At 39.6% G+C, this 24,941-nt stretch overlaps 3 protein-coding genes across 4 annotated transcripts; 1 reads left to right on the top strand and 2 right to left on the bottom strand.

Annotated features, from left to right (window-relative positions):
• The first annotated feature begins 24 nt into the window (after window positions 1-24).
• kcnk10b (potassium channel, subfamily K, member 10b) lies at window positions 25-12,458 on the top strand. Of its 2 annotated transcripts, none has more exons than XM_077621727.1 (7): window positions 25-124; window positions 2,827-3,242; window positions 7,632-7,749; window positions 8,509-8,669; window positions 8,780-8,972; window positions 9,049-9,191; window positions 9,662-12,458. In XM_077621727.1, coding segments are annotated over exons 1-7 (1,680 nt in total). In that variant the 5' UTR covers window positions 25-123; the 3' UTR covers window positions 10,310-12,458. The 2 variants fall into 2 exon arrangements, with proteins under 2 accessions (XP_077477853.1, XP_077477852.1); XM_077621726.1 differs by lacking the exon at window positions 25-124 and adding an exon at window positions 216-698.
• Window positions 12,459-15,382: 2,924 nt separating this feature from the next.
• On the bottom strand, window positions 15,383-16,453 carry bdkrb1 (bradykinin receptor B1). The gene has a single exon (XM_077621414.1). It carries the CDS (start codon window positions 16,451-16,453, stop codon window positions 15,383-15,385), a length of 1,071 nt encoding a protein of 356 aa, XP_077477540.1.
• A 1,622-nt stretch (window positions 16,454-18,075) lies between these two features.
• bdkrb2 (bradykinin receptor B2) lies at window positions 18,076-21,718 on the bottom strand. Its single transcript, XM_077621176.1, has 2 exons — window positions 21,635-21,718; window positions 18,076-19,744 (listed from the first exon to the last, which is right to left on the bottom strand). The coding sequence occupies exons 1-2, from the start codon at window positions 21,652-21,654 to the stop codon at window positions 18,709-18,711; spliced, it is 1,056 nt and encodes a 351-aa protein (XP_077477302.1). The 5' UTR covers window positions 21,655-21,718; the 3' UTR covers window positions 18,076-18,708.
• Between the last annotated feature and the right edge of the window lie 3,223 nt (window positions 21,719-24,941).

Genomic DNA, 24,941 nt, shown 5'->3' with positions numbered 1-24,941 from the left:
AGGGCGTGACTCGTCGTTTTGCACCATGTGCTCATCATACACACGCACCGACTGCCCGCAACGATGAGGGAATAATAAACCAAAATCCACCTTTTTGTGCCCGCCAGGAAAAACAACCTCAACAGTGAGTATTGGAAATCGATATATAAAGCAGCTTTACATTTAAGGGCTACGATCGGCGATCGCTCGGTTGTAAAGGATCATTGCGAGAGCGATAATAGAAGAGGCGCATCCCTTTTTTTCCTCCTTCTTTAACGCACTCCTTGTTCTCCTGGGGGCGAGTGCTTAAAGTTGGGTGGGCATCCACAGGGCGTGCCATTCTCTAGTGTCCATCTGTTTATGTGTGTAAAGGCTGGTTTGTGGCTTGCCCCTCGGTGGAATCAAAAGTATCTCTCACTTGGTCCAGACGAGATGCAGAAAAAAAGGAGGGGACACTCGAATAGCCCACAATGCGGTTATTTGCTCGCTTGTCAATAGCGGCACATGGTTTTTAATATAGACTTGCAGAAATCTGGAGATGTGAAGAATTGTTATTTTGTATTATCTACCTAAGTATTTTGTGGGTTTTTTTGCTCCTACAAGCGCTAGTATTGTTTTTGTACACAATTTTTAATTAATTATTTACTGGATTTTTTATGTAAAGATGAAATTCCCTATTGAAACCCCGAGGAAACAAGTTAACTGGGACCCTGAACAAGGTCAGTACATTCCAATGTGTTATTTAGTTTAATAATGATCAATATTGGAATACTTCAAATTTGATGAAAAATGGAGGTTTGACATCCAACGTAATGTGGATGTTCCTTTTTTATTTTTTAAACATTTTGTGAATTATTGTTTATCTTTTAAAAATGCATCTCCGGATACACTCTATTAGTATTATAATGTTTTTCATTTTATATTTGTCTTCTCAAAAACCCAACGATGCAAAGCAATCTGGCACAAACAACCAAGAACAACGCTAAAACAAAAACGTTTTAGAGTAAATTCACATTCATTAGACATACATTTCTTGTGTATACGTAGATATTTAAATATGATTTTTCTTCTGTTTTCTACTAAGTGACTTTGAAACGATTACACGTCATTTTGTTTTATTTTGTAACCAGAGGTAATAGCTTTTAATGTCAGTTGAGACTCTTGAGAGTCTTTAACCCTGACGTGTTTATTTTAATGTCAAGGTATACAATTTTGCAATAAAGGAAACATCACTTATAGAAGTTTTATGTTGATATTGTGCTCAGTTTGCACCTCCTGATGAGGGAGTGTCAGCTTTCCTCTCAAGCCTTATTCAATTAGTAACAATCAATAGGAGGCAGAGCTATTGCCCTGGATTTCAGATGGATGCGTACGTCACAAGCAACGTTAATGCAATTTTTATTATAATAGTATACAATTGAGGCTCTAAGAGCAAATGCAATCCATTAAGGGATACTGAGCGACTTTTAAACTTTTTCACATTGGAAATCTGAGTTTGATTTGTCATTCTGTGGCTTGTGCAAGTCACAAAATTTACCAATTGCCATTTTACTGCTAAGAACACACAAGTCGGCCAACCTGCAGCTAGTGCTACCAATTTATTTAAATCAGGAAAAAGTCGTTTTAAAATTACCTTCCCGTCATCATGATTTCATCCTCTGCAACCCTGAATACTGATTTGAGCTTGGCTTCTGTCTGGTCTTATCTTTTAAGTTGTCATTTATTTCATGTTATGAGGAGAGGGCAACAATTAACCATTTTTGAGCCAGTCATAGAAAAAGGATGAACTCACTAGATTCAGAGGTGTTTGGGAGTGCACGGGATGCTCCCTTGATGCCCTTGTCTTATCCCGTTACTGCGCATGTGTCTGCATGTGTGTGGGTTTTCCCATCACACATCAGTGAGCCGATGCCATCAAAGTATAAGAGCTCCTCCCTGGAACAAACCTGCTCGCAGTCTTGAACACAGCATCACTATGCCCACGGTGCATATCAGGTTCCATCCACTTTCAGGCACCTTTCTCTTATTAGTTTCATCAGATAGAAGTCAATGCAATAAGAAAACTGAAGGTGCCTGACTGCTCTGAGATCATGGGTTCAATCCCAGGCTACACCCGTCCATTCTGTTGAATTGGGATGTTAACTCCATTCCTGCATGGATTTTCTCTGGTTCCTCCGGTTTCCTGTCCCATCCCCCAAAAATATTTACTATACATTTCATGTTGTATTCACCCATTTATTTAGATAATGCGTCTAATGGAATCCTATTAATGGCTACCTCTTTCTTCCACATTAGTGATACAGGTGATGCCCAACAATCTGACAAGCCCTCCTTTTAATGACTAATGGCTTTAATGTACACCGTCTAAACTCCTCCATCAGACGGCAAGACAATATAAAGGTTGTCTTTTGCAATTGCAAGATGCTGGCTGGATACAGACAGGGGAAAATACAATGCTACATGTCTCAACCACAAATTGTCCAAAGTGACAGCATCTCTAGCATTGGACATCTATTGCCAATGAGTGGAAAACAATGGCAGCCAATGAGTTCACGTATTTTAAAAATCAGTATTTTTACTTATGTATTTTGATCCAGAAGAGGATATTTTCTTTTTATGTTTGAACACAAAGTTGAAGGGCACCAATCAGCACTAGGGTCCACACAAATCATTTTTCCAACCTATCTAGTTCCATCAAGTTGACTTCCCAAAGACCACTTCAAGTGATCTCAGATCCGTTATTAGGGTTTGCAATATATATTATTCCAAATTATATTTTGGATCATATCGACAACATATCATTCATACCGAATCGAAAGTCAACTTGATATTTTTAATGCTTTCCAGTGGCGGTCCAGAGCAACTTGGTCCCTCCCAAGAAGGCCCAACCGGGCATGGTGAAGTCCAGCCTGGTCCAGGCCAGTGTGGCAACCATGCAGAACCCAATGGGTTGCGAGACTAAAGCCAATGGCCACTGCGCCCTGCCTCGCCTGTCCATCTCATCGCGCTCGGCCAGTGTGGTGGCCAGCATGGACGCCAGCTGCGACGGCTCTCTTGCGGCGCTGCACTCGGTCATGAAGTGGAAGACTGTGCTGGCCGTGTTCATCGTGGTGGTCCTGTACTTGGTGTGCGGGGGTCTGGCATTCAGGGCGCTGGAGCAGCCGTTTGAAAGCGACCAAAAGAACAGCATCACCCTGGAAAAGGCTTCTTTCCTATCAAGGCACCCATGCGTTACCCCGGATGAGCTGGAAGCTCTCATCAAGGTGAGTTGATGACAGCTATCTTGATAAATGGTCATTGACAGGGTAATTGGGTGATTCGTTTTGGTTCCAATGACTGGTCACGTACCCTGGAGAATTAAGGTGGCTGCATAATGTCCTTAGTGAAAGGGAAGCCTTTGACCTCAAGTAAAGCATTATGTTAACGATTCTATTTGCGGTTTAGGGAATGATTACATGGTAAAATTTGCATTCATCATGAGCATCACTGATGTTAGTGGTAATTTTGTTAGTGGCTTTATTCTAAAGTATGACTTCACAAAACAGCTAACAGCCTTTACATATGTTCTGAAGCACTTGCTCACTTATTAACTAAGGTGTTCTATAGAAATTCAGTAGATTTCATTTCCATAGCATTTAGTTAACATCTTTCCATGACATTTGTAAAAAAAGTTTTGGGGGGGGGTTTCTTTCCCCTGCAGTAGTGATTGATTAGTCGACTCTAAAGGTAAAAACATATACCATACATCCTGTGCTGCTTGCTGGAAAATTTGTCACAATGACGCCTCAAATATACTACCTTAAGGCAAAGAAGAGATACAAACCTATAATGCTCTGTGACACTTCATGTGTTGACAATTTGCATGTAAACATTGTTATATAACAAAACATAAAAGTTGTCTGGGGGAGAAAAGGTTAGATAATAGTCTTTCCTTTAATTAAACATTGCGTGATATGAGGGCATTTAGAATGCTCTGCTGATTTTATTGCACTCCTGGGGTTAATGTATTAAATGCCATATTTGCATTTATCTATCCGAATTGATTCAAATAGGACTGAGTTGACATGCAAAAAGTGAGATTATTTTAATTCATTTAAAAATTCATTAAATACTCTCACATATTTTTTGGACAGTTGCCCGTCACCACTTTTTTTCCACTGCATGAAATTTATAAAATGAAATAACAAGATTAATTAAAAACGTGACAGGAAGGTTCATTCAAATGTGCAATATTAAGTTTTCTATATAAGTTTCTCTCTATGTGTCACATTTGTGGCGATCAAGCAGAAAAGGCACATTTTCCCATTTCAATTTAACTGCATGCTTTACGCACGCCCACCATGCCGTTTGCTAATTAAACAGGGTCTAATGGAGATGATGAGCTGGCTATGTGGAAAATGTGATTTTTAATGACATACAACAGCGGGAAACTATTGTCCAATGTAAACATTTATGTAAAATTACTTTCTTCAGTGAAGGAAAAAAATAAAATTAGAAAATGTAGAAATATAAATGATAGACCTAGACAGACGACAAAAAAGCACCATTGGCTAGAATATGTAAAATTCCAGTCAGGTGATGTTCAGCTCGAGATTTGAACGCTAAATCTAAGACTCACAAACCCATAGTTTGCCATAATTCTTTGAGGCGTATTCTTCCAGAAATTTCTGAAACTGTAACATGCTCTCACTTGGTAGACTAATAATAAAATAATTAAGCCCCCTGACATGGTCCTTTACCTTGGAATAACCCCGACGATGAGGGAACCAGGCACATACAATTTGAAATGGCCCACTTTCCGCTAGAACGCGCCTGTTAGATGTTAACATCTTCAGCACTGGTGGATTCTTATCTGTCTTTCCATCTTCTACTTTCCACATTAGCCACCCACACAAGCGTCCATTGCACTTGCTTACTTCGCTCAGGGCCAAACAAATGGATGCTATCCAGAGTTTTTTGTAGAAATCATTGTCGGCATCTCATGTAAGCAGCGGAAGGAAATGAAAACCTTTAGATTGTTGTATTAGGCAGTGGGGGATCCCAGTGGGGATCAATTATTCATTGTTTTAGGCAGGAGGAGGAGACCTCCCGCTTGGTTAGAAGCACCAGCAGATGTCCAAATGAGCCCATTGGAGACCGCTGCGAGAAAATTACAGCAGCAGGAAGTGCAACCTAATGGGCTATCTGCTAACTAACAGCTTTCAAGTGTTGACACAATGATTATACCTCCGTCATAACTACAATTAAAGCCACAGCCCCTTTTTCATGGCAAATTCACCAAACGATTACTACACTGCCGCTCCATTGAAGGCTGTGTTCTAAATCTGATCGTGTTCTTTCAGCGGCACAGTGCGTTGGCGGCTCGTTCTTGCCAGTCTGTTATTTTGCGGGGGAGTTTTAAATACAAAAGCCTCATGCAGATTGGCCGTTAAAAAAAGCCACCACTGACAGACAGTCGTTCAATGACTGTGTCCACGTTAGTTCTTTCAGCGTACCACCTACCCGGGGTAATCGTCCTCTATGTCGTCCACCCTTTTAATTGCCTCCGCCAAACCCTCGAGGCTGACGCATGCTGTGACATAATGCGGTGCCGAACCATTATTTACGGGCAGCATTTAGGGATGAGTCACGATTCAGCGCACCTAAAGTATCCGTATATCACAAAACGCGAGCAACCAATTCCTGATGTTATACACACACCTTTTATAGATTAGTAGCCAGAGAATGATAGAAAAGATAGATCGCAGTTGGCCAAAAGTATCCCTCCCACACGCACCCACATTAAAAAAGCACCAAAATAGAGATAACAGGTTTTGAGCACGAGATCTTTTGCGCCATGACATTCTCACACCAGCCTTAACAGTCAAGGAGACAATCTATTTGGCAGCTACCAGCGCAGCTCAACTTGGCCAGCATGATGATAAAGACATTAGCCAAAGCACTGCAGTGTTTGGCGCTGTGTCATGGTTTTATTAATAATAATTAAAAAAGAACATTAATGGGTAACACATGGACGTCTCTCACTGTTCTGTGCCAGAAAGACACTATCTATTCTATGATCCTGCATATCATAAGGCAGTTTTTGTTAAATAGCAAAGAAAATAACATAATTTATGAGGCTTTTTTGTAACGAAAAAAAATAAAACAAATTTTCATTAATAAAGAATTAAAAAGAAAATTGGAAACATGTCATAAACTCAAAACCTGAACGACTGGCCACAAATAGTATTTGCAGCTTTATCACATAAATAAATCGTACAAAAAATCACACTTCTGCATTTTTCTTTTTAGATTATCTCTTTCACGGTGAACATTTAAATGGTTGTCACAAATTATGTAGCATTTTAGAAAGCGCAATATTTTAGCCGACTATTTTTTGGGGCACAATGCATTTCAGTGCAATATTTTGACAAAATGTTTCCATTTTTCCCCGTACATTTAATATGTAGTCATTAAAAACAATGCACAAACGATAAGGTGCCAATGTTGCTTGTAGCTGTGCGCCAAACAAATGTGGTACATAGAGCGGGCAAAACAAAACAAAGGGTCCTACAGGAGTCCTCATCCCTGCAAAGTCCATGTGCACAAAAAAAGGATTTTCCACATCTTCAATGCGGCACCATGTTGGCTGGCAAACAGGCGAGGGCTATAAATAGAACAGCTCATAAAATATTCAGACATATTGCACATCTATTTTTAGCCTTCCCACCACACTAGAAATAATCAATTCAGAGCCTTGTTGGATATTTGTGACAATTAATTATTGATTTGAAATTGATTCAATTTAAAGAAATGAATATGGATATGAACACGTGCCTACCTTTCCCAGAATAAGTCGTATGTGTGTGCATATTGGAAATGTATGTCACGAGAGTACATAGTATGCATATTTCATAATGCTGTAGCTCTCAAAAGGCTTGAACATAATTTGTGGGGGCAGCTTTGAATGAAGGAAAAATACATTCAAGCGCATTAGATCAAGAATTGATAAAAGATGCCATGTTTTGCCATGAGAATTGAATAAAGTGCTTACAATTTCAACTTAACAGAATTTTTAGCAACATTTTGCCAGTAAAATACTACACGGTGGGTATAAAAAGTCTGTTTGCTCTTGCAGAAATGCCAGAGGAATCAGGGGAATAAATTTTAAACATAACCATATCTCTACTTTTAAGCATTTTGTCCACAAAGCACTATCATTTAAAACTTACAACATAGCTAATCATTTTAAAATTGTCTTTCCAATTAACCCAAAATGTCCTATTAGTATTTTGCTAACATAGCTGCAAATACTATTAGTGACATTAGTTGCATGAAATTACACAAAATTATTTTGAAATGGGTTCACCAATTATTATCAGAAGTGTTGGCTCACGCACAGCTTTGCCTCAGTCAATGTCGTCATGGAGACAGGAAAATAAAGAATTCACACTGCACACTAGTGAGAACGGAGGGTAGATGGAGACTTGATGGCACCTTAGTAGAACACAATTGCGAATAATATCACATTGAGTGTCATGAGTTTCTTTGATATGCATTACAGAGCAATGATACTCATGCATAAGTTAATAATGTTCATATGTGAGCAGGCACACGAGTTGGCGTTCACTGTGGTGTAAGTCAAAATAAATTCTGTTGTGTGTCTGTTTTAGCATTCCATCGATGCTGTGAGTGCAGGGGTGAGTCCTTTAGGAGACACCTCCTACAACTCCAGTTACTGGGACCTGGGGAGTGCTTTCTTCTTCGCTGGAACTGTCATCACGACCATCGGTAACTTAACATCATGCGATTATAGATAAAGTATCTAACCATGTTTTATATTTGGCAATATTTTGCTACAAAGTAGTAGTTTTTTTGGGGGAAGATAAAAATGAATGATTTTCTTTGAAAATGTCAAGATCCACCACTAAGTCAATGTCACTCCACAAACAGGCAATATTTGGTTAAACCACAATGTTAAGCTATATATTTTAAAAAAAAGTTTTAGTATAAGAAAATTTAAGTAGATGTCCATGGCCAGATTATGTTTGGTTTGCCAAGTAGATCGGTGCTTTTAAGTAAGCACTTGGAGACGTTTTAGACTCAAATATTTCCTGTACGTGTCTAATCCACCCCCACACTGTACTGGAGCGAGACTTAAACTTTGCTATTTTGTGAAAATATCGTTAAATTCAACGAAAAATGGGCAATTTGTAAAACCTAGATGACTGAATTGGTTGATATCGAGCATGCTAAGGTTTCTTTGACACAAAATATGTCTTTTCCCTAAAGGACGACTTTCTGTGTTCTTATTTAGGACTGACCCTTCCCTCCAGGAACATTACATAAGCCCATGTATTGATGATCTTACATAACGATGCCATCTTGTCTTAATGTCCCTCCCACCCGCCGTCTTCATTTCCCTCCAATGGAGCCCTGTTAAACAGCCTCATTAGGGTTTTATTGCGTTTTATAAGCTTGCCAACAAGGTCAACTCAATGTAAGACGATATGAAGGGAATATCCTTTTCTTCATCTCTTTGAATATCAGGTTATGGAAACATCGCTCCTAGTACGGAAGGTGGAAAAATCTTTTGCATCCTTTATGCCATATTCGGCATTCCTCTCTTTGGATTCCTGTTGGCCGGGATTGGAGATCAGCTGGGCACCATTTTTGTGAAGAGCATTTTGAGAGTGGAGAAGATCTTTAGGGTGAGTTCCAAGTATTGACAAATCACTGCACATAGTGGTTTCCGTTGAGGCCTCTCCTCCGTTAACTATACGGTTTTGTCTCCCATTGCCATTACTCTACTCCCAAACAGCAAAAACACAAGCAGATCACCCAGACGAAGATCCGAGTGACATCCACCATACTCTTTATCTTTGCCGGTTGCATCGTCTTTGTCAGTTTCCCAGCTATCGTTTTTAAACACATCGAAGGCTGGACCACGCTGGAGGCCATTTACTTTGTTGTCATCACTCTCACTACAGTGGGGATCGGCGACTATGTGGCGGGTTCGTATTCAATTTGGAGCGCGCCGTCGGTCATCCAGGCTATGGTGACTGATTGTTTCAAGGGTTTGTCTTCCAGGTGGAAACCGTAGGATTGACTACATGAAGTGGTACAAGCCACTGGTGTGGTTCTGGATCCTGGTGGGTTTGGCCTACTTTGCAGCTGTCCTCAGCATGATTGGAGACTGGCTTCGAGTGTTGTCCAAGAAGACCAAAGAAGAGGTACTTACTGTCAATGTTCCCTCTAAGCTGCGCGCGTGCGCAATTGCGCACTACTCTCGTCTTCTCTGCGGACAGCAAATCATATGGAGCGCACAAAATAAAATCCCAATTTTTTTATTTTTTATATTTTATTTAGCTGTGAAGCCGACGCGCGAACCACTCATCCGCCGGGCCGCGCATTCATAGATATTAATCATTACATTTTATTATTCCTAAATCATTTATGTGTAGTAGATATGCACCTGCTTATGGCAGGTGTGATACTGGTGTGTGCCCATAGCGAGCAATGATGATGTTGCTCACACAGTACTCAGTGTGCTCAGGGAGGTTGTCTTTCTGCCCAGACAAACAAAAAATTAGAGGGAACGTTGCACTGTACTTTTTGGCTTTTTGTCCTTTAAGCACTGGTCTGTTCTCTGTCGCTAAGGAATTCAACGTTTTTAACAGCGTTTTTCTAAAATGTTTCTCAGGTCGGAGAATTTAAAGCTCACGCAGCTGAGTGGAAGGCGAACGTACGAGCCGAATTCCGCGAGACGCGTCGGCGCCTGAGCGTCGAGATCCATGATAAACTGCAGCGGGCCGCCACCATCCGAAGCATGGAGCGCCGCCAGCTCGGCCTGGAGCAGCGGGCTCACTCTTTGGACATGCTCTCCCCAGAGAAGAGGGCCGTTTTTGCCAGCCTGGATGCTGGCCGCTTCAAGACCTCGTCCCAGGAGAGCATCGACACCAAGCTGAACAACCTGCGTCTGAAAGGCGCCTGCGAGCCCTACGAGCACCGCAGTGGCGAGCAGACGCCCCAGACAGCGTCCTCGTCGGAGGAGAACCTCTTTAACCTGCGATTCGGCTCGCTCACTAAGTTGGGCAGACGGAGCAAGAACCGCGAGATCCGGCGGAACATCCCCGGGGACTCTCGGCGGGCCAGCGTCAGCGTGAGCAACGGGAACGTCATGGTTGACGAAGAGCGGGGCGAGGCAGGGGAAGAAGATGGCGAGCTTGACGAGGAAAATCAGGAGAAGAAAGAGAGGAACACTAGTTTGACAAATCTGTCTCAGTATTCTATGGAACGCTCCAAGTTGAACGGGCCTATTCCGGAACTTTCTAAAGACCAGAACGACTAGGGGTTCTCTGGAGAATCTCCTCAGATTGAGAAATGTAGACTGTCAGCTGGAGTGTTTTCCAACATCCTGCCTAAAATAATCATGCCCATCGGTATCATTTATGGACTCTAAGGAAGTCATGCAAAACTGTCTAAATCTAGAGGGACTAGCAGAATTTTACTCTTTCCCTCTGGGGTTCAATTTCAAAGAACAGTACACTGCATGGGACATTTCTGCACTTCTAGGAACATTCCTAGCTCAACAGTGGCATACGAAAACTGTCCAAAACCAAAATGATTATGTTTTAAAATCAAAATGAAGCAGGTGTGAATACTGAAACGGTCCAAATCACAACGGATGGCTGTTCCCAGGAGAATCTGATCCAACAGAGGGATTAAGACTAGCAGAACTTCACTTTAGCCTCTTGGGAGGAGAAAAGGTCCAATAGAAGCATCCCTTGCTTGAATAGTTTCTGGATTCTCAAGAAGCATTTCAAGTAGAATGAAGGCAGATACATGGAGTACAGGGCTGTCAAAAAAAGTAGAATGATGAGATTTATGCTGGGAAAACTCATCAAATTGAGGGAGGGGAACATTGTGGACGGTAAGTAGGCGTCATATAGTCTCCTTCGAACTAAATTCTTAAGAGAATTGTATATTGAATCAAATTGAATGCTTTTATTGACATTATACAAGTATAATGAGATTTAAAATATCATTGGGAAAATAACTGGAGAGCCATACCAAAACTAACAGCTAAATACTTGGTCAAAACATTTATCAGAAAAGTAATAGACTTTCAAAAGGAGTGCACTTCAGCCTCTAAAAGTAAATCTAAATAGCTAAATAATGTATTGTCAGGACTCTGTGTAGCTGTTTTTAGGCTAAAACCTGGAGAGTCTGGCAAGATTCATAGGTACTAAAGTACTTTTGAGTGTATCACCTCAATGGCAAGCCTTGATAACCCCTACTTTTTCTGCAAGTCCACGGGCATATGTTGAAGAAATGTGCCTTTTCCGTTTCCTCAGTTAGCTGTAAGCTGCTCCCGGGAATCTCTGTCGTGCCATAAAATCACAGGATTTGTTGCCAAAAAAAACCCTGAAGAGACTTGGAATTGGTAGTCTCAATACCTCATCCCATTTTTTAAACTCGCTTTTATTATGGTGATAGCTGGCAAACTAGCTCACATTCCATAAATCAGTCTACACTCTAAATCATCACCCATCTTCGGAAATATCTTCTATTGCCGTTTTGTCGTCTTGTAACGCCTTGTCTATTTTTGGACTCCTGTTAAAGACACGGTGGATGGTAAAAGAGAGGGCTAGGATCAATAAACACACACTAAGTGATTCTAAAACACATCGTTAAAGAGTGTGCATGGATTTATGTTTTTCTTTTTCCAAATGAAATGCACTTATTTTGGAACGGAAGGGGAACAAATAATCAGGATTGATGGTTAGTTTTTGTAAAACCACATTTTTGTATTCACCAAGCATGTTTTTGCTTATTTAAAATTATTTATTTTCGACATCAGTGAAGCACTATTGTTGTAAAATGTTTGTCTGACTAAACACTGTAATTCACTGTCGTCTGTAATTCTGGGATGGATCTAATAATCAATTAGCCTGATAGTTGAGATTTAGCGCTTCACGTTCAGACCTCGTCTTGGGCACTGTTGCGCCATACCAGGAAGTATTTTAGACTGGGTGTCTTGCAGTGCTGTAGGCGTGAAACATTCACTGACAATCACAGCGGTGCGAGACATCCCCTTTAAAAAGAGCACATTTACAGCTCGCATTTACACAGCAAAAAAGTTCACAACCAAACGTTACGAAGACAAGATAGTGGAGTCATATGTCTTCACTGGATTGCTAACTTTCTTTGCTAGAGTGCAGTCTACCAAAAATTAATATTAGCCTAACAAGGTTTGGATTAAATGAGTTGAGGAAAACTTTTAACAAGCCAGTTTTCAATATTTGTCCATTTTAAAGGTAATAACACTGAAGAAAAAAATAATTCTAGGGGGAGCTTTTACAGATAAATGGTCTGATTTAAAACCTTATCATGACCCTGGCCTGTGATGCAAGTTTTGTTATGAACATTTTATGAAGATTCATCAGTAAATGTATTCAGTGCCTTTTTTGAGGGGGTAATAAATATGGCAAATGGAATGTAAATGTGAACACAGTGTTGTTATTTTGCATTTGTCATATAGTACATATTATTCTGTTGTTGATCATCAATAATAATAATAAAGTACTTTTTATGGTAGACATAAAAACTTTAAAAGTATTGTATGAAGGCCAAAACCGCAGGGAAAAATATATAATTTTATCAGGGAAAGAAGTATTTTACCAATGTGGAATAATTTTAGTCAAACATATATGAAAATAGAATTACGATTGCTTTTTTAAAACAGAAACAATAAGGGATTTCATTATATCAGAAAAGTAATTGCCACGTGCAACTCCAAATTGTGTCATTTTTTGATTCACAGAACCAAATCAAATGACATGTTTTACCTTGAAAAACTCATCCTTTTAGTAGGACATTTTATTCCTTCCGGTAAATGCCTAGCAAAATTTTGACCGCCCTTTACCATGAGGGAATAAAGACATGGTAACACAGGATCAATCATTCATTTCCGTCAACAATGACCCACCCCTGCAGAATTGAATTATCATATTCTATTGAGAATCTTATATATAAATATGTATAGATATATTTTTTAATTACTGTAGATGCACCTTTTTTTCCATTCATCCTTATGTAATTAGCGTGATGCACTCTTGCCCACTGTCACGTGCATTCAAATGTGTGCAGCCAGCTGGCAGCACAACAAAACAAATGAATCAAGGCAAGTGAGACGACTATAAATTGTACATGTGTGTGTTTGTGTGTTCCTCCAAGGTGGAGGTGACCCCTCCTTCCCGTTGATACATCCTACCCATCGTCATTACCACAATTGCCTCAAGTTAAAGATAGTGTACAACTTTCAATTTTGCCACTCTTATTGCAAAAGACAGAGTAGCCCCCAAAATATTATTCATTAGAAAGTAGATCAACTCTTGCTGTCCACATTGATTGAGTCATTTTGTTGTTGTTTTTTTATACTTTGACACAATAGTGCCTTTCATCAGATGTTTTCCAAAAATAATGATACTATTATTAGTTTGAATTATGTAATTTTATTCCTGGCACGACTGCTGCTATATTTGCCCATCTGTTTACTTTTGAGCCCTTGTTTTTGCCCATCTGCGTCACCTTAAAAGAGCTGAATTTCCATAAAGGGATCATGATTACCTGTGCAGATAACACGTAATTTATCGTAATCCTGCCTTATTTCTATCATCATGATATCAGTCAAGGACGGAGGAAAGAGGCGAAGAATGTAACACTTAGACTGGCGGGGCTACTGGCTTATGCTGATGCAGGGGCTTTTACTCTTACTGAGGTGAAGCACATTAAGTTAAATGGATGGATGGATGGATGGGTAAAAAAGGCGGAGGATAGAGGAGGGAGGTGAGAGGCAAGAGCTCACATGGCCCAGCACATGTTCCTCACCGGGCCTTTTTTTCTCCACTATAAAGTGTCACTCGTGGAATGACAAGGGAATAGATCATGTTTCATTCCATTTCGGTATTAAAAACAAACGGGCCAAGGGCCTACATGCTTTCTTTTGCAATTCCTAGTTTGCAAAGTGTTTGTTCTACTGAAGTGGGGCAAATTTTATTTCAGAAAGAGATTGTTGCCAAAAAGATCATTTAAGAGAAAATTTATTAGAGAATTTGAACATATTTTTAAGGAACAAGAAAAAAGTCACATTGAAAATACCAATAAGGTACAAATGATATATACGTATATATTTTTAAAATATGTACAGTCGGTTGTCAACCTGCAAAATGAATACTAAAATGTAATAGGTTGCAAAGGGATAACATTGGCTGACAATTTGTGTTTTATCACTTTTTTCCTGCACACTTTAGTTGTCCTTGCAATTGTCATTAACAAAATCCTAATAATTTCATTGATATTTTATGATATATCATTATATTACCCAAAAGAATATCATGCCAACAAGACATAACATGTTACTTTGCAACCATATTTTGCTGCTATTTTGGAAAGTTTTAATCTTGACTTACAACTCAAACAAACAAAAACTACAACATTCAGAAACACAATAATACTTATACTAATATACAATATATTTCAATCTACTATAATTTTGTGAAAGGCCAAAAAAGCCCTTCTTGTAGATGTCCGCTAGAGGGCACTACTTGCCACGTTTATCAACCTGCCTACTGACGGCCGCACATACAAACAAGGTGTCGTTGAAGTTGTTGGGCGGAATGAAAAAGAAATCTAAAAAGGGAGCGCAAAACGCTGATCTTTGCCAACTTGTGACGTTACGTTGCAAAAATATAAACAGAAGCTGAGGTAAGTCTTGTTTGTACGCACAGAAAACTTTATCTGCAGCTAGAATTATGATCGTTTGGCAGAACGGGTTTTCTTTGTATTATTAGTATTCTTGATCATTCTAAATTGTTTTTTAATTTATATTGTTCATTTCTAACGTCGTGCTCGTTAATCGATGCAATCGGGATAATGATCAGTGTTTTTTTAGTACTTATCAAACTCAGATGGGAAATGTTTGTAGTGAATTGTCAGGTGTTTCCAACGTGGGGACTGATTGATTGCATTTCACATTAATTCAATCAAATAACATCACGGATATTTCAATTGTGCAATAAAAGATCCCAAAAGCCATCACATAAAAGCAATAGCATAGAATTGACTGCGATCAAGGACATAAAGTTAACGTTATAGCCATGTCAATTTAGATATAATACTCGATGACAGTACCTACAACTTTATCCGGTTTTATGAAAATCAATACCCCTACATGCAAATTAGGCAATGCAACTTGCTAGTTATCCTTTAGTGTTGCTTAATCTTACCTTAAAACAGCACGTAGTATGTCTCTGTTTATTTTGCAGACATTCAGCTGGTACTGACGCCGTACTGTCTAAAACACGCTATGAAAAGTGATAAACCATGAATCCAAAAATAGAAATATAACATTTCCGTAATCCTAAATGACAACAGGCTTTATCTGCTCAGGTCTATGAATGTAAGTAGAAACGACGGAGCGCTGATAAGTTGTCATGTCTGATCCTCTGCGATTACCCATAACCCTCCATCGAATGCCACTAACTTTTTTCCTGAAGTATTGCCCGGAAAGGACGTAGAGCACAGGGTTGAGGGCGCTGTTGAGGATACCGAGATAGGCCGAGACCTGTGCCCCGATATCCAGCGTGCGGGACCACCCTTTGGTGTCCAGCACATGGATGTCGCAGAGGGTGTCAAGCAAAGTGAAGACCTGGAATGGTCCCCAGCACAGGATGAACAGCAAAGTGACAGCAGACAAAAGAACGGATGTCTTAGTGTCGTGAATGTCCTGAAGACCTACGGTCTCCTTCCTCCGTCTCAAAACCTTGATGATAGAACCGCTGCCGAAAAGGATCGCCAAAGCAGGAACGACAAAGCCCACGACATTCAGTAAAATTTGGTTGGCTAACTTCCACGAACTGCCGTGGCTGTAGTCCAACATGCAAGCAGTCAACTGTACTTCGTCAAAGTACTTCACCGTTCTGTGCAGCACGGTCGGCATGCTGAGCGAAATCCCAAAAATCCACAGGAATACGCAGGTGGCCTTTGCGTACCGTGTTCGTCGCAACCATCTCGCCTTCATGGTCATCACGATGGCCAGATAGCGATCCACGCTGATCATGACCAGGGTGTAGACGCTGGTGTAGAGGTTCACCGTCATAATGCCGTTGACCATCTTGCACAAGGCGTCACCGTACAGCCAATTGAAGCCGTTAAGGATGTTGGCGGCCCAGAAGGGGACGCCGCACAGGAGGGCGAAGTCGGCTAGAGCCAGGTTGCTCAGGTAGATCTCGGCCACCGTCATGCGGTCCTTGTGAGCCATAAATACACACAGCACGAAGGCGTTCAAGACCAGACCCAGTACAGAAACTGTTATAATGTATGGCGGGACAATGGTGCGGACGGCCACCAACTCCTCGGACGTGAGATCCTCTGATAGGCTGCTGTTGTCAGACCAAACAGCTGTCACAGCCTGAAGAATCACTGGCTTCATCGTCTTAACGAAACAAAACACGTGAAATTGTAGAATATTTCTCTAATATCTGTAAAGATGAAGTGCAAGAAACAGAGAAGACTACATTTTTTTTGTAGGAGGAATTTTCAGCATTAGCTTTTTCAGCATCACTTGTTTACCTTTCTCAATTTTTGATTTATATAAAGATGCTGACTCGGTCAGCAGATGTTTCCTCTTCTCGATCACATGATTTCTATAAATAGTCTCCTAGTCTATAAAAATAATTGTGTAAAGTTCTTACCATTGTGATCAAGCAGCTCAAATGAGTTCACACTGCGACTGGAAGAAGTGTTGAAATGAGGCAATGATTTTTGTATATACAGCAGCATTCTTGCACCCCCTCCGATAGATCAGCTTGTTTATGAACAGTCCCCAAGTTGTTGCTTGAATAACTGCACAGCCCTAAATGGAGAAATGTTCCTAGTACAGTAAATTTACTCTATTTATCACTGTTTAGGGAGTTATTTGACAAAAAAAAGGAAGTAATTTTTTTATATGGATTTTACAGATGCCAGAGTTATAACTGCAATCATCTCAATGCCTGACTGCAAATCCTGAGTTGGTGGATCCCCGGGCTGCAAAGTTGATGCAAAATGTGCATTAAGCTGTCCAAGGGTATCATTGTAAAAGTAAGTAAAGTATGAGTGACATCTTGTGGTAAGGATGCAGCTAGCACCTTCTCATGTTTTAAAAAATCCCCTTAAACTTGTTGTTGACAAGTGATAAATGCCTTAATCTGCTTTAGGCGTCTATAAATGGGAGACGTGGTTGTTGTTTTTGTTTTTTTGTTGTTGGTCAAAACACAGCAGTGTACACAACAAAACCGAAAAGATTACAGTGCATCATTAGAATTAACATTATACTTTTATAGTTATGTATTTTTTTTCCTAAATTATTTTCTTGAATTTGACTGTTCTTACAAATAAGAAATTTACATAAAGTTCAGGGCTCACTTGTAAGGCTTTAAAACAACTTTTATCAAATTCCCCAAAACATTTCTCTTTCTCCCCGAGTCTTTGAATGGGGCTAAACCCCTCCTCAATCTAGTAAAATTGTCCACAGTGTGTTACAACTAAAAATATGCATCATTTGATTTTTGGGATAAATACATTTTTCTTTAGAAAATTAAAGCAGTACAGAACAAGGATAAGTAGTTCACAGTTCTGAGGTCGAGGGTTACGTTCCTATTTTCCTACCTTCCTGTGTGGTGTTTGCATGTTTCCCCTGTGCCTGTGTGGGATTTCTTTGGGTACCCCAGTTTCATCCCACATCCCAAAGCAATTCAATGTAAATATCCAAGTAAAAATAAAAATCCAAATAATAAATTTAACAAGACCGTTTACTTAAATAGGATCTTCATATTAATAAATGAGAAATCATCCTAATGATTAATATAACCAGATAGTTTTTAATAGGATTCTGATATGAACACATGACCAAGAACAAAATATATTATTTCACACAAACAACAATTGTAATTGTACAGTATTACGCTAAAGAACCAATGTGCCATTGTGAAAGACAAAAACAAATATACATGTGGCAAACCCAAATGTTTGCCATATATTCCACTTTGAGGTCATTTTATTTAATACTCCAGAGGTAGTCCACAGCTTTGTGGTTCAAGGCTGACTGCCTTTTTGGTATCCCATGCATTTTATTTTTGGGAGCGTCTCCACACCCTCCTACGGACCTCTGAGTCACTGAGTGGGCTGCGCTGAGTGCGGTATCGTGAGGCAAGAAAAAAGCAGCATGATGCTGCATCACCACTGGAAACATGGTCAGTGGACAGTGAGTCATATATTCTCGTCTGCCCAAATGTTTAAATGCATTCTTACAAAGGCATCACTGACATTTCAAGTTGAAATGATTGCCGACATTCCAAATTCTATTCCAATACCTGACTTTAAATAACAATAGGTAGTCATTAGCAATGTTATTCAGGCAGTTATACTTAGAGTCCATGCTATCGAAAAATCTTGACTTTTTAAACTTTCACTTTTTGAAATGGAAAAAAAAAAGAAAATACGTTAACGGGTTTCTCTTGGATTGCAATTTGGAGTTAGCAGAGAAAAGATAGTTATATAATGGTATTTTTGGCCTCTAAGTACAGTGCTTGGGGCCCAGCAAGGGTATTTTCATGAAAATCCATCTGGGCTGAGATGACAATGTATTTAGAAGATATCACCTGGACGAGCTGAATTTGTTTCCCGCATTTTTTCCCCCCAATTATTTCATGTTAACGTCCTCAGTGTCGCAGAAGTGTTAGAACGTGTGGAGACTGTTGTTGGCGTAATCAAAGGCCACTGCTTGCAAACTTCCTGAGCTTTTTTCCGGAAGTTTTTACCAACTATGACATACAAGATGGGGTTGATGACACTGTTAAGGAAAGCCAAGTAGGAAAAGAGTTGGTCACAAATGTCTACGAACGCTCCCAGGTGACATCCTTCAATCACACCGGCCTTTAACAGCATATCTAGCATTGTGGTGATGTGGAACGGTATCCAACAGAAAAGAAAGGTACCCAAAACCACCAAGACCAGCGTAGTGGCCTTCTGTTCACTCTTCTCAGCGTTAAATCTTTCTACAGACCGTTTCCTCAAAGACTGGATAATTTTGAGAGTGCAGAACGAGATGATGATCATCGGGATGATGAAAGAAAAAAAAATTAACATGACATCGAAGAGCAACATTACTGTGCGACTTGGAAAGTCAAGGGCGCACGCGTGTATGTCATATTCCGGGAAATACATGACTGCCCTGAAGACCAGCGTAGGGGCACTGAGGAGCAAACCGAACCCCCACACCAGAAGACAGCCCACTTTGGCGTATTTTGGTCGACGCATTCGACCGTGCGACATGGGGTGAACAAGCGCCACGTAGCGATCAATGCTCACTAAAACCAAGAAGTAGATGCTGCAGTAAGCGTTCATCTTGATGCCCGCGTTGACCACTTTGCACATGGCCACACCGAAAGGCCATTTAAAATCGTTGGCAATGTTGATGGCCCAGAAGGGAAGACAGGACACCAGGACCAGGTCGGCGACCGCCAAGTTGCTCAGGTAAATCTCCGCCACCGTGCACGCTTTCTTGTGAAGGCAAAACACCAGCAGAACGAAGGCGTTCAACACCACCCCCAGCACGGTGATGACCGCCATGTAGATGGGTTGGCTACTGGTGAGCGCGTTCCAAACGTCTGGATCCAGGCAGCTCTTTTCAGGCGTGTCGCTATGGTTCCCAGTTGCAACTGTGTCGTTCAGTGCTGGCGTTCTGCAGGGAAGCAAAAAATGCAACAGAAAAAAAACAATGACCATAGTAAAGTCCCTTTATAAACCACTTGTCATGATGTATGCAATTTAGAAATAAACTTTACCCCAGAAACCTCACCCCCCACCCCACCCCCAAAATTTTGCTTCTTTTAACCATATAATACTAAAAAAATGCCAATTTGAACTGTTTGGGCTGCAAAATGGATGTGCCCCCTTTCCATGAATGATCCAGATGAGTATCAGAAGTATGTTTATTTGAATACAAAAAATAATTCATGGTTACTTACTTTTGAAAGGCAAACATTTCAATGGCGTTTTTCTTGAATTTAATATCTTAGATTTCACTCAAATTTGTAGGACAGAACAAATACATTACTTTGGGGAATTCTACTCAAATTTGAAATGTTTTTACAATTTTAGAAAATGCTCTAACAGTAGGAGGAGGCCCAATAAATTTTGGGTTTCAGTGGAATGGCTCAAAAACGATAAACTTCTGTAACTTACACAACCGTGACTCTATTGACTCCCCAACATTCCACCAAACCACTCCTAACACTTTTCATCTGTTCTACAATCAATCAATGACCCTCTTTGGGTTTGTGTTACCTATCAAGATGGTTTTGAAACCTTATCATGGCGAGAAAGGATATACTAGAACACAATCTATATGAATTTTCACTCCTAACCTAGAGTCTATTGAACAAACCATAATCATATGCCTTAATTCTTATCATAATTTTTACATTATTTCATTGGCTGCCATTGAAAGCGATAGACGCTTAATCTACTTTACTGGGAAAGATGGCCCATAGTCATAGTGGACGATACATCTATGGCAGTGAAACATGATCACTTAATGTCAAATACGTGTCATATCCATATTTCTTTCTCTGTTAACTTAAAAAAAATAGTCCACATTTTGTCCCAGGTGCAGGATTTCTTATGCATGACATAGGCTGCAGGACATCAATTACAGTATTACAATGACGTTCATGTTTTATATGAACATCATTATCGTGCATTTGACCAATGGATAAACTATACACACTCTTCCTCCATGTACAATTAGTGACAATAAGAGCTCTGGTCTGCCGATAGTTATTCCCTGGCTGGGGTTTAAACTGTTTATATCACATTATGAGATATCATGCAGCTCATCCGGCAATGTGTTTGACTCATGGCCATTAAGCTGACTTTGATAGGGCAAAGAATAGTCTCATCATGTACACACACTTTCAACACACACACACACACACACACACACACAGGTGAAATAAAACACACACATTTTCAATGCACACACTCACGGAGAGAGGCTTGCTTGCATTTTTTTGATTAACAAATTCATCTGACACAAAAACACACATTTTGGGATTTGTAAGCACATCTAACATGAAACACACGTAATTGATTAAATGTCTGTGAATCAGTCTTGCGTATAGAGCATGTTATACATGCATGATATGCTCTGCATTTGAAATCGGCACTTTTAAGTGTATATTAATTTGTATATAAAGCAATCTACTAAATTGAAAACAACAACTTAATCATCATTTTCTGCAAAGAATTGTCATTTCCTTCTAGATCAAGTATGTTTATATATATATATTATGCACCAGTCATTCATTAATAGTGGACTCTTACCATCTGACTTATTTGTCATTCTTATGGTTCACAAATGCTGAGATGATTATTTAAATACATTACTAAAAAATATATATACTATTTTGTTCAGAGAATAATGTGAGGTAACAAGTTCACTCACTTAACTGCTGAATTCATTTTTGCTACTGCTTGCAATTAAGCAAAGTATTCTAGTTTTGACTTTTGGAAAACGCATATTCCAGAGTCCCGCGATAAATGCGGAGGATTGCAATCTGAGAGCATTTACCTTGTAGTCAGAATATCCATTTTCTCTTGCGTAAAGTCAGTCCAGATGTAAAGCGTGCAGATGCTTGCCCTCCTTCCTGCACTCTCAGAGGAGCTTCCTTCTCCCTTTCTTTCTCCGCCCTGTCTGTCTCTGATTTGCTCTTTTCAAGGAAACTGGGGCTAACGTGATGTCAGCCAAAAACCTATTACTTCAACTCTGTTTTTCCTGTTTCACCCCCTCACTATAACATGTCATGTCTGCATTTTTGATATCTTACTATGCACATGTCAACAACTTTGAGTTTTTGATCACATAAAAGTAATCGTTTGCTCTCATAAACAGTTTCTTTGCTATTTGTAACCTCAGCCTATGAGTATTTTTTTCTTTTAAAATTAAGTTGTTTTTTGGGAGAACAATCAATTGAAATTGATTGAAAAATGAAAATTTTATTCTTGTAAATCTACGATTTTATGCTCAATACAACGATGAAATCAGAAACTACCACGAAAACTACTTTATGAAGACCCTTATATTTGTAAATGGATAATAATGTCATGTATAGGACGCATCCTGCAAAGTCTTTTAGAAATGTTTTTCATCCATCTTGTGGTTTCTTGCCATCATCATTGTGCATGAGTGAAGTCGTTACTTCCGTGCTTTTAGCGCTTTTGAGTTTAGCATGAATTTCAAATGACAGCAATTTGTGAAATGCCGAGCGGTCGTACTGTAGCTCATTAGGGCTAATGTACAACATGCATACATACATGCTCCCAAAGGGGAGCTGTGAATATAACATTGATGAGGTTTTTCAAGTACTCAATAATATACGAAAACCCATCACCTCAAAACAAATGTGGTCAGAGAAGCTCCAGAAAGTTGGCGTCAGAGTTGAGGGAAAAAAAACTTAGAGGACCGATGTGTATATATGTTGAGAATTTACCTACTCTATTTCATTTTGATCCAACTGCAAATAATCTAACCATGTAAATAGCTTTTGCTAAATTTAGAACCAAACAAGAGCAACTTTAAGACTTTTTAGAAACAACAGATCAAAGCGATCTTAAAATCATAAACATTTTGGTGTCTCAGCATTTACTAAAATTTACTAATCGCGACATGCTTGATTGCATTTTTGTGCTTTTAAAAGTTGGCCTGTCAGTGTTCTACTCAACTTCAAGCCACCGAAAGGCAAAATACGTACATATTGTACCCGTTTATTGTGACAACGTGAAAATCCCCTGACTAATTACGTAAGTGGTGGCAGTGTTATGTCTCGTTGGTGTGCAATGTCGCACGACCACACGTGGCTAAAAGGGTGCCAAGGCTCGCACTTCTCTTCCAAAACATACGCTTCCCCTTTTCCCCCTGAACTCTGTTAACGTGCTTCGCAGGCCCCGGCCTGGATTACTCGGAGCCGCTCCCTTCCTTGCGGCTTGTTTCATAACTCTCGCTTTCGAGACGGAGGGGACGCGCCCCGACTGTTTTTGGCGCTGTCTTTCGTCAAGTAGACACAGCTCATGCCAACCTCTGGCTTTGACTCCAAAACATACAGCGTCGATGTGGCAGTGTGAGATGTCGCTAATTGCAGTCATGGAGACGCATGTGTTTTTGAGTGAGGCTCACTCAGATGCTTTACATGCTGTGGGAAATGGCAGAATTACAAGGACCACCCGCTCATGTTATATTTCAAGCACTTGGCAAAAATAAAAATGAAATAAAATACGGAACGAGGGGTTTCCATACAACCAATTGGATAGGCTAGTTGTCGCCATTTGGGTACTTTCCTCTAGTTGGGTTTCAATGTCTGTGGGATTGTTACAGCACATAATGAAACATAAAACTTGGACTTGGATGATAAATAAATGTGTGCATGTGCAGATATATCTGGCCGAGAGCCTTCATGTTTCTTTTTTTCTTTTTTAAATGTGACACAGTGACGTCACAAGGCGTATTTTAGGGGAGGTTAAATGCATTTCTTTTAAAAGATCAGGTAAAGTAAGGCTTTTTTTGTGAAGAAAAGACCATATATATTAAGGGTTTTTTCTTTTTAAAAAAGACCATGTATAATAAAGCCTTTTTCTTCAAAAAGAAAGAGACCATATCGTAAGTATTTTTCTAGTAATAATAATAAAAAAGACTATGTATATTAAGGCTATTTTTCATTTAAAAAATAGGCCATGTTCAGTCAGACTTGTATTTGTTCAGAAAATGACAATGTGTAGCAGGGCGTTAAAAAAATGAGACCATGTATAATAAGGGTTTTATTTGTTTGAAAAATAAAAGACCGTTTAGTAAGGGTTTTATTTGTTTGAGATAAAGTCTATGTATGGGAAGACTATTTTTCTTAAAAAAACATGAATAGGAAGGCTTTAATTTCTGAAAAAAAAGACCATGTGTAGTAAGTAAGGCTATTTTTCTTTTTTAAAAAACATGAATGATAGTAAGGATCTTTTAACAATGACCACGTATTGTAAGGTTTATTTTTTGGGAAAAAAGATCATTATAGTAAGGCTAATTTTTGTTTATTAAAAAAATAGTCGTGGTTTCCCGGGTCGATTGTTAAGTGTGCTCTCAGTTTCATTTTGCTTAAACTCTGCAAATACAAATTCTAATGAAATCAGATTTCATGGTATTTGTGTCCACTCATATCCAGTAGGGAGCAGTGTGGGATAAAAGGACTGCTTCTCATTACTTTTCAATCTGTGTTCATCTTTTAATAAATCTTTCCATATGTCATTACATCTTTGGCTGTCTTTGAAAGATCAGCATTCATGTTAAAGTGATTGGACATCATTGTCATTGGCAGGCAATTAGTTTTTTTCTGGAATATGATAAAATGTGATATCCTTCAATCATTATCGGAGCCGCTTATCTTCACAAGGATCGCGGGGGGTACTGGAATTATCCCAGCCAACAAAGGGTAGTAGACAGGGACCGCCATGAATACATTGCCAGCCAATCACAGAAAAATATTCATTTCCATTCATTCATTTTCCATGCCAATGATCCTCACGAGGGTAGCGGGGGTGCTGGAGCCTATCCTAGATAACCACAGGCAGTAGGCAGGGTACACTGAATTAGTTTCTTTGCCAATTGCAGGGCACAATGAGACAAACAACCATTCATGCACACACTCTTCCAATAAGGGAGTTTTAGTAAATAGTCCTTTTTTCAAGAGGTAGTGTGCCTATGTAGCTGGTTGTGCATGCCCCGGTCAAACCGCAGAAAGAGATTTAAACATCAGTTTTCTACGTCTTTTGTCCTGTTGTGGGTAATGCGGAGTGACAGCCGACATCGTCCGTGTCAGACGTCTGACTGCCCACCGACT

The sequence above is a fragment of the Stigmatopora argus genome, chromosome 15 (assembly GCF_051989625.1).
Source record: "Stigmatopora argus isolate UIUO_Sarg chromosome 15, RoL_Sarg_1.0, whole genome shotgun sequence".
Taxonomy (NCBI): domain Eukaryota; kingdom Metazoa; phylum Chordata; class Actinopteri; order Syngnathiformes; family Syngnathidae; genus Stigmatopora; species Stigmatopora argus.
The sequence above is the reverse complement of the archived record's forward strand: the minus strand, read 5'-3'. Positions and strand labels throughout refer to the sequence as shown.

Excerpts from the sequence above, each read along its gene's own strand:
- kcnk10b (XM_077621726.1), top strand. The coding sequence starts at position 644 with ATGAAATTCCCTATTGAAACCCCGAGGAAACAAGTTAACTGGGACCCT. Across the intron at positions 3,243-7,631 it reads AGCTGGAAGCTCTCATCAAG|CATTCCATCGATGCTGTGAG; the intron begins GTGAGTTGATGA and ends TGTCTGTTTTAG. Across the intron at positions 8,670-8,779 it reads GAGTGGAGAAGATCTTTAGG|CAAAAACACAAGCAGATCAC; the intron begins GTGAGTTCCAAG and ends ACTCCCAAACAG.
- bdkrb1 (XM_077621414.1), bottom strand. The coding sequence starts at position 16,453 with ATGAAGCCAGTGATTCTTCAGGCTGTGACAGCTGTTTGGTCTGACAAC.
- bdkrb2 (XM_077621176.1), bottom strand. The coding sequence starts at position 21,654 with ATGGATATTCTGACTACAAG. Across the intron at positions 19,745-21,634 it reads ATGGATATTCTGACTACAAG|AACGCCAGCACTGAACGACA; the intron begins GTAAATGCTCTC and ends GCTTCCCTGCAG.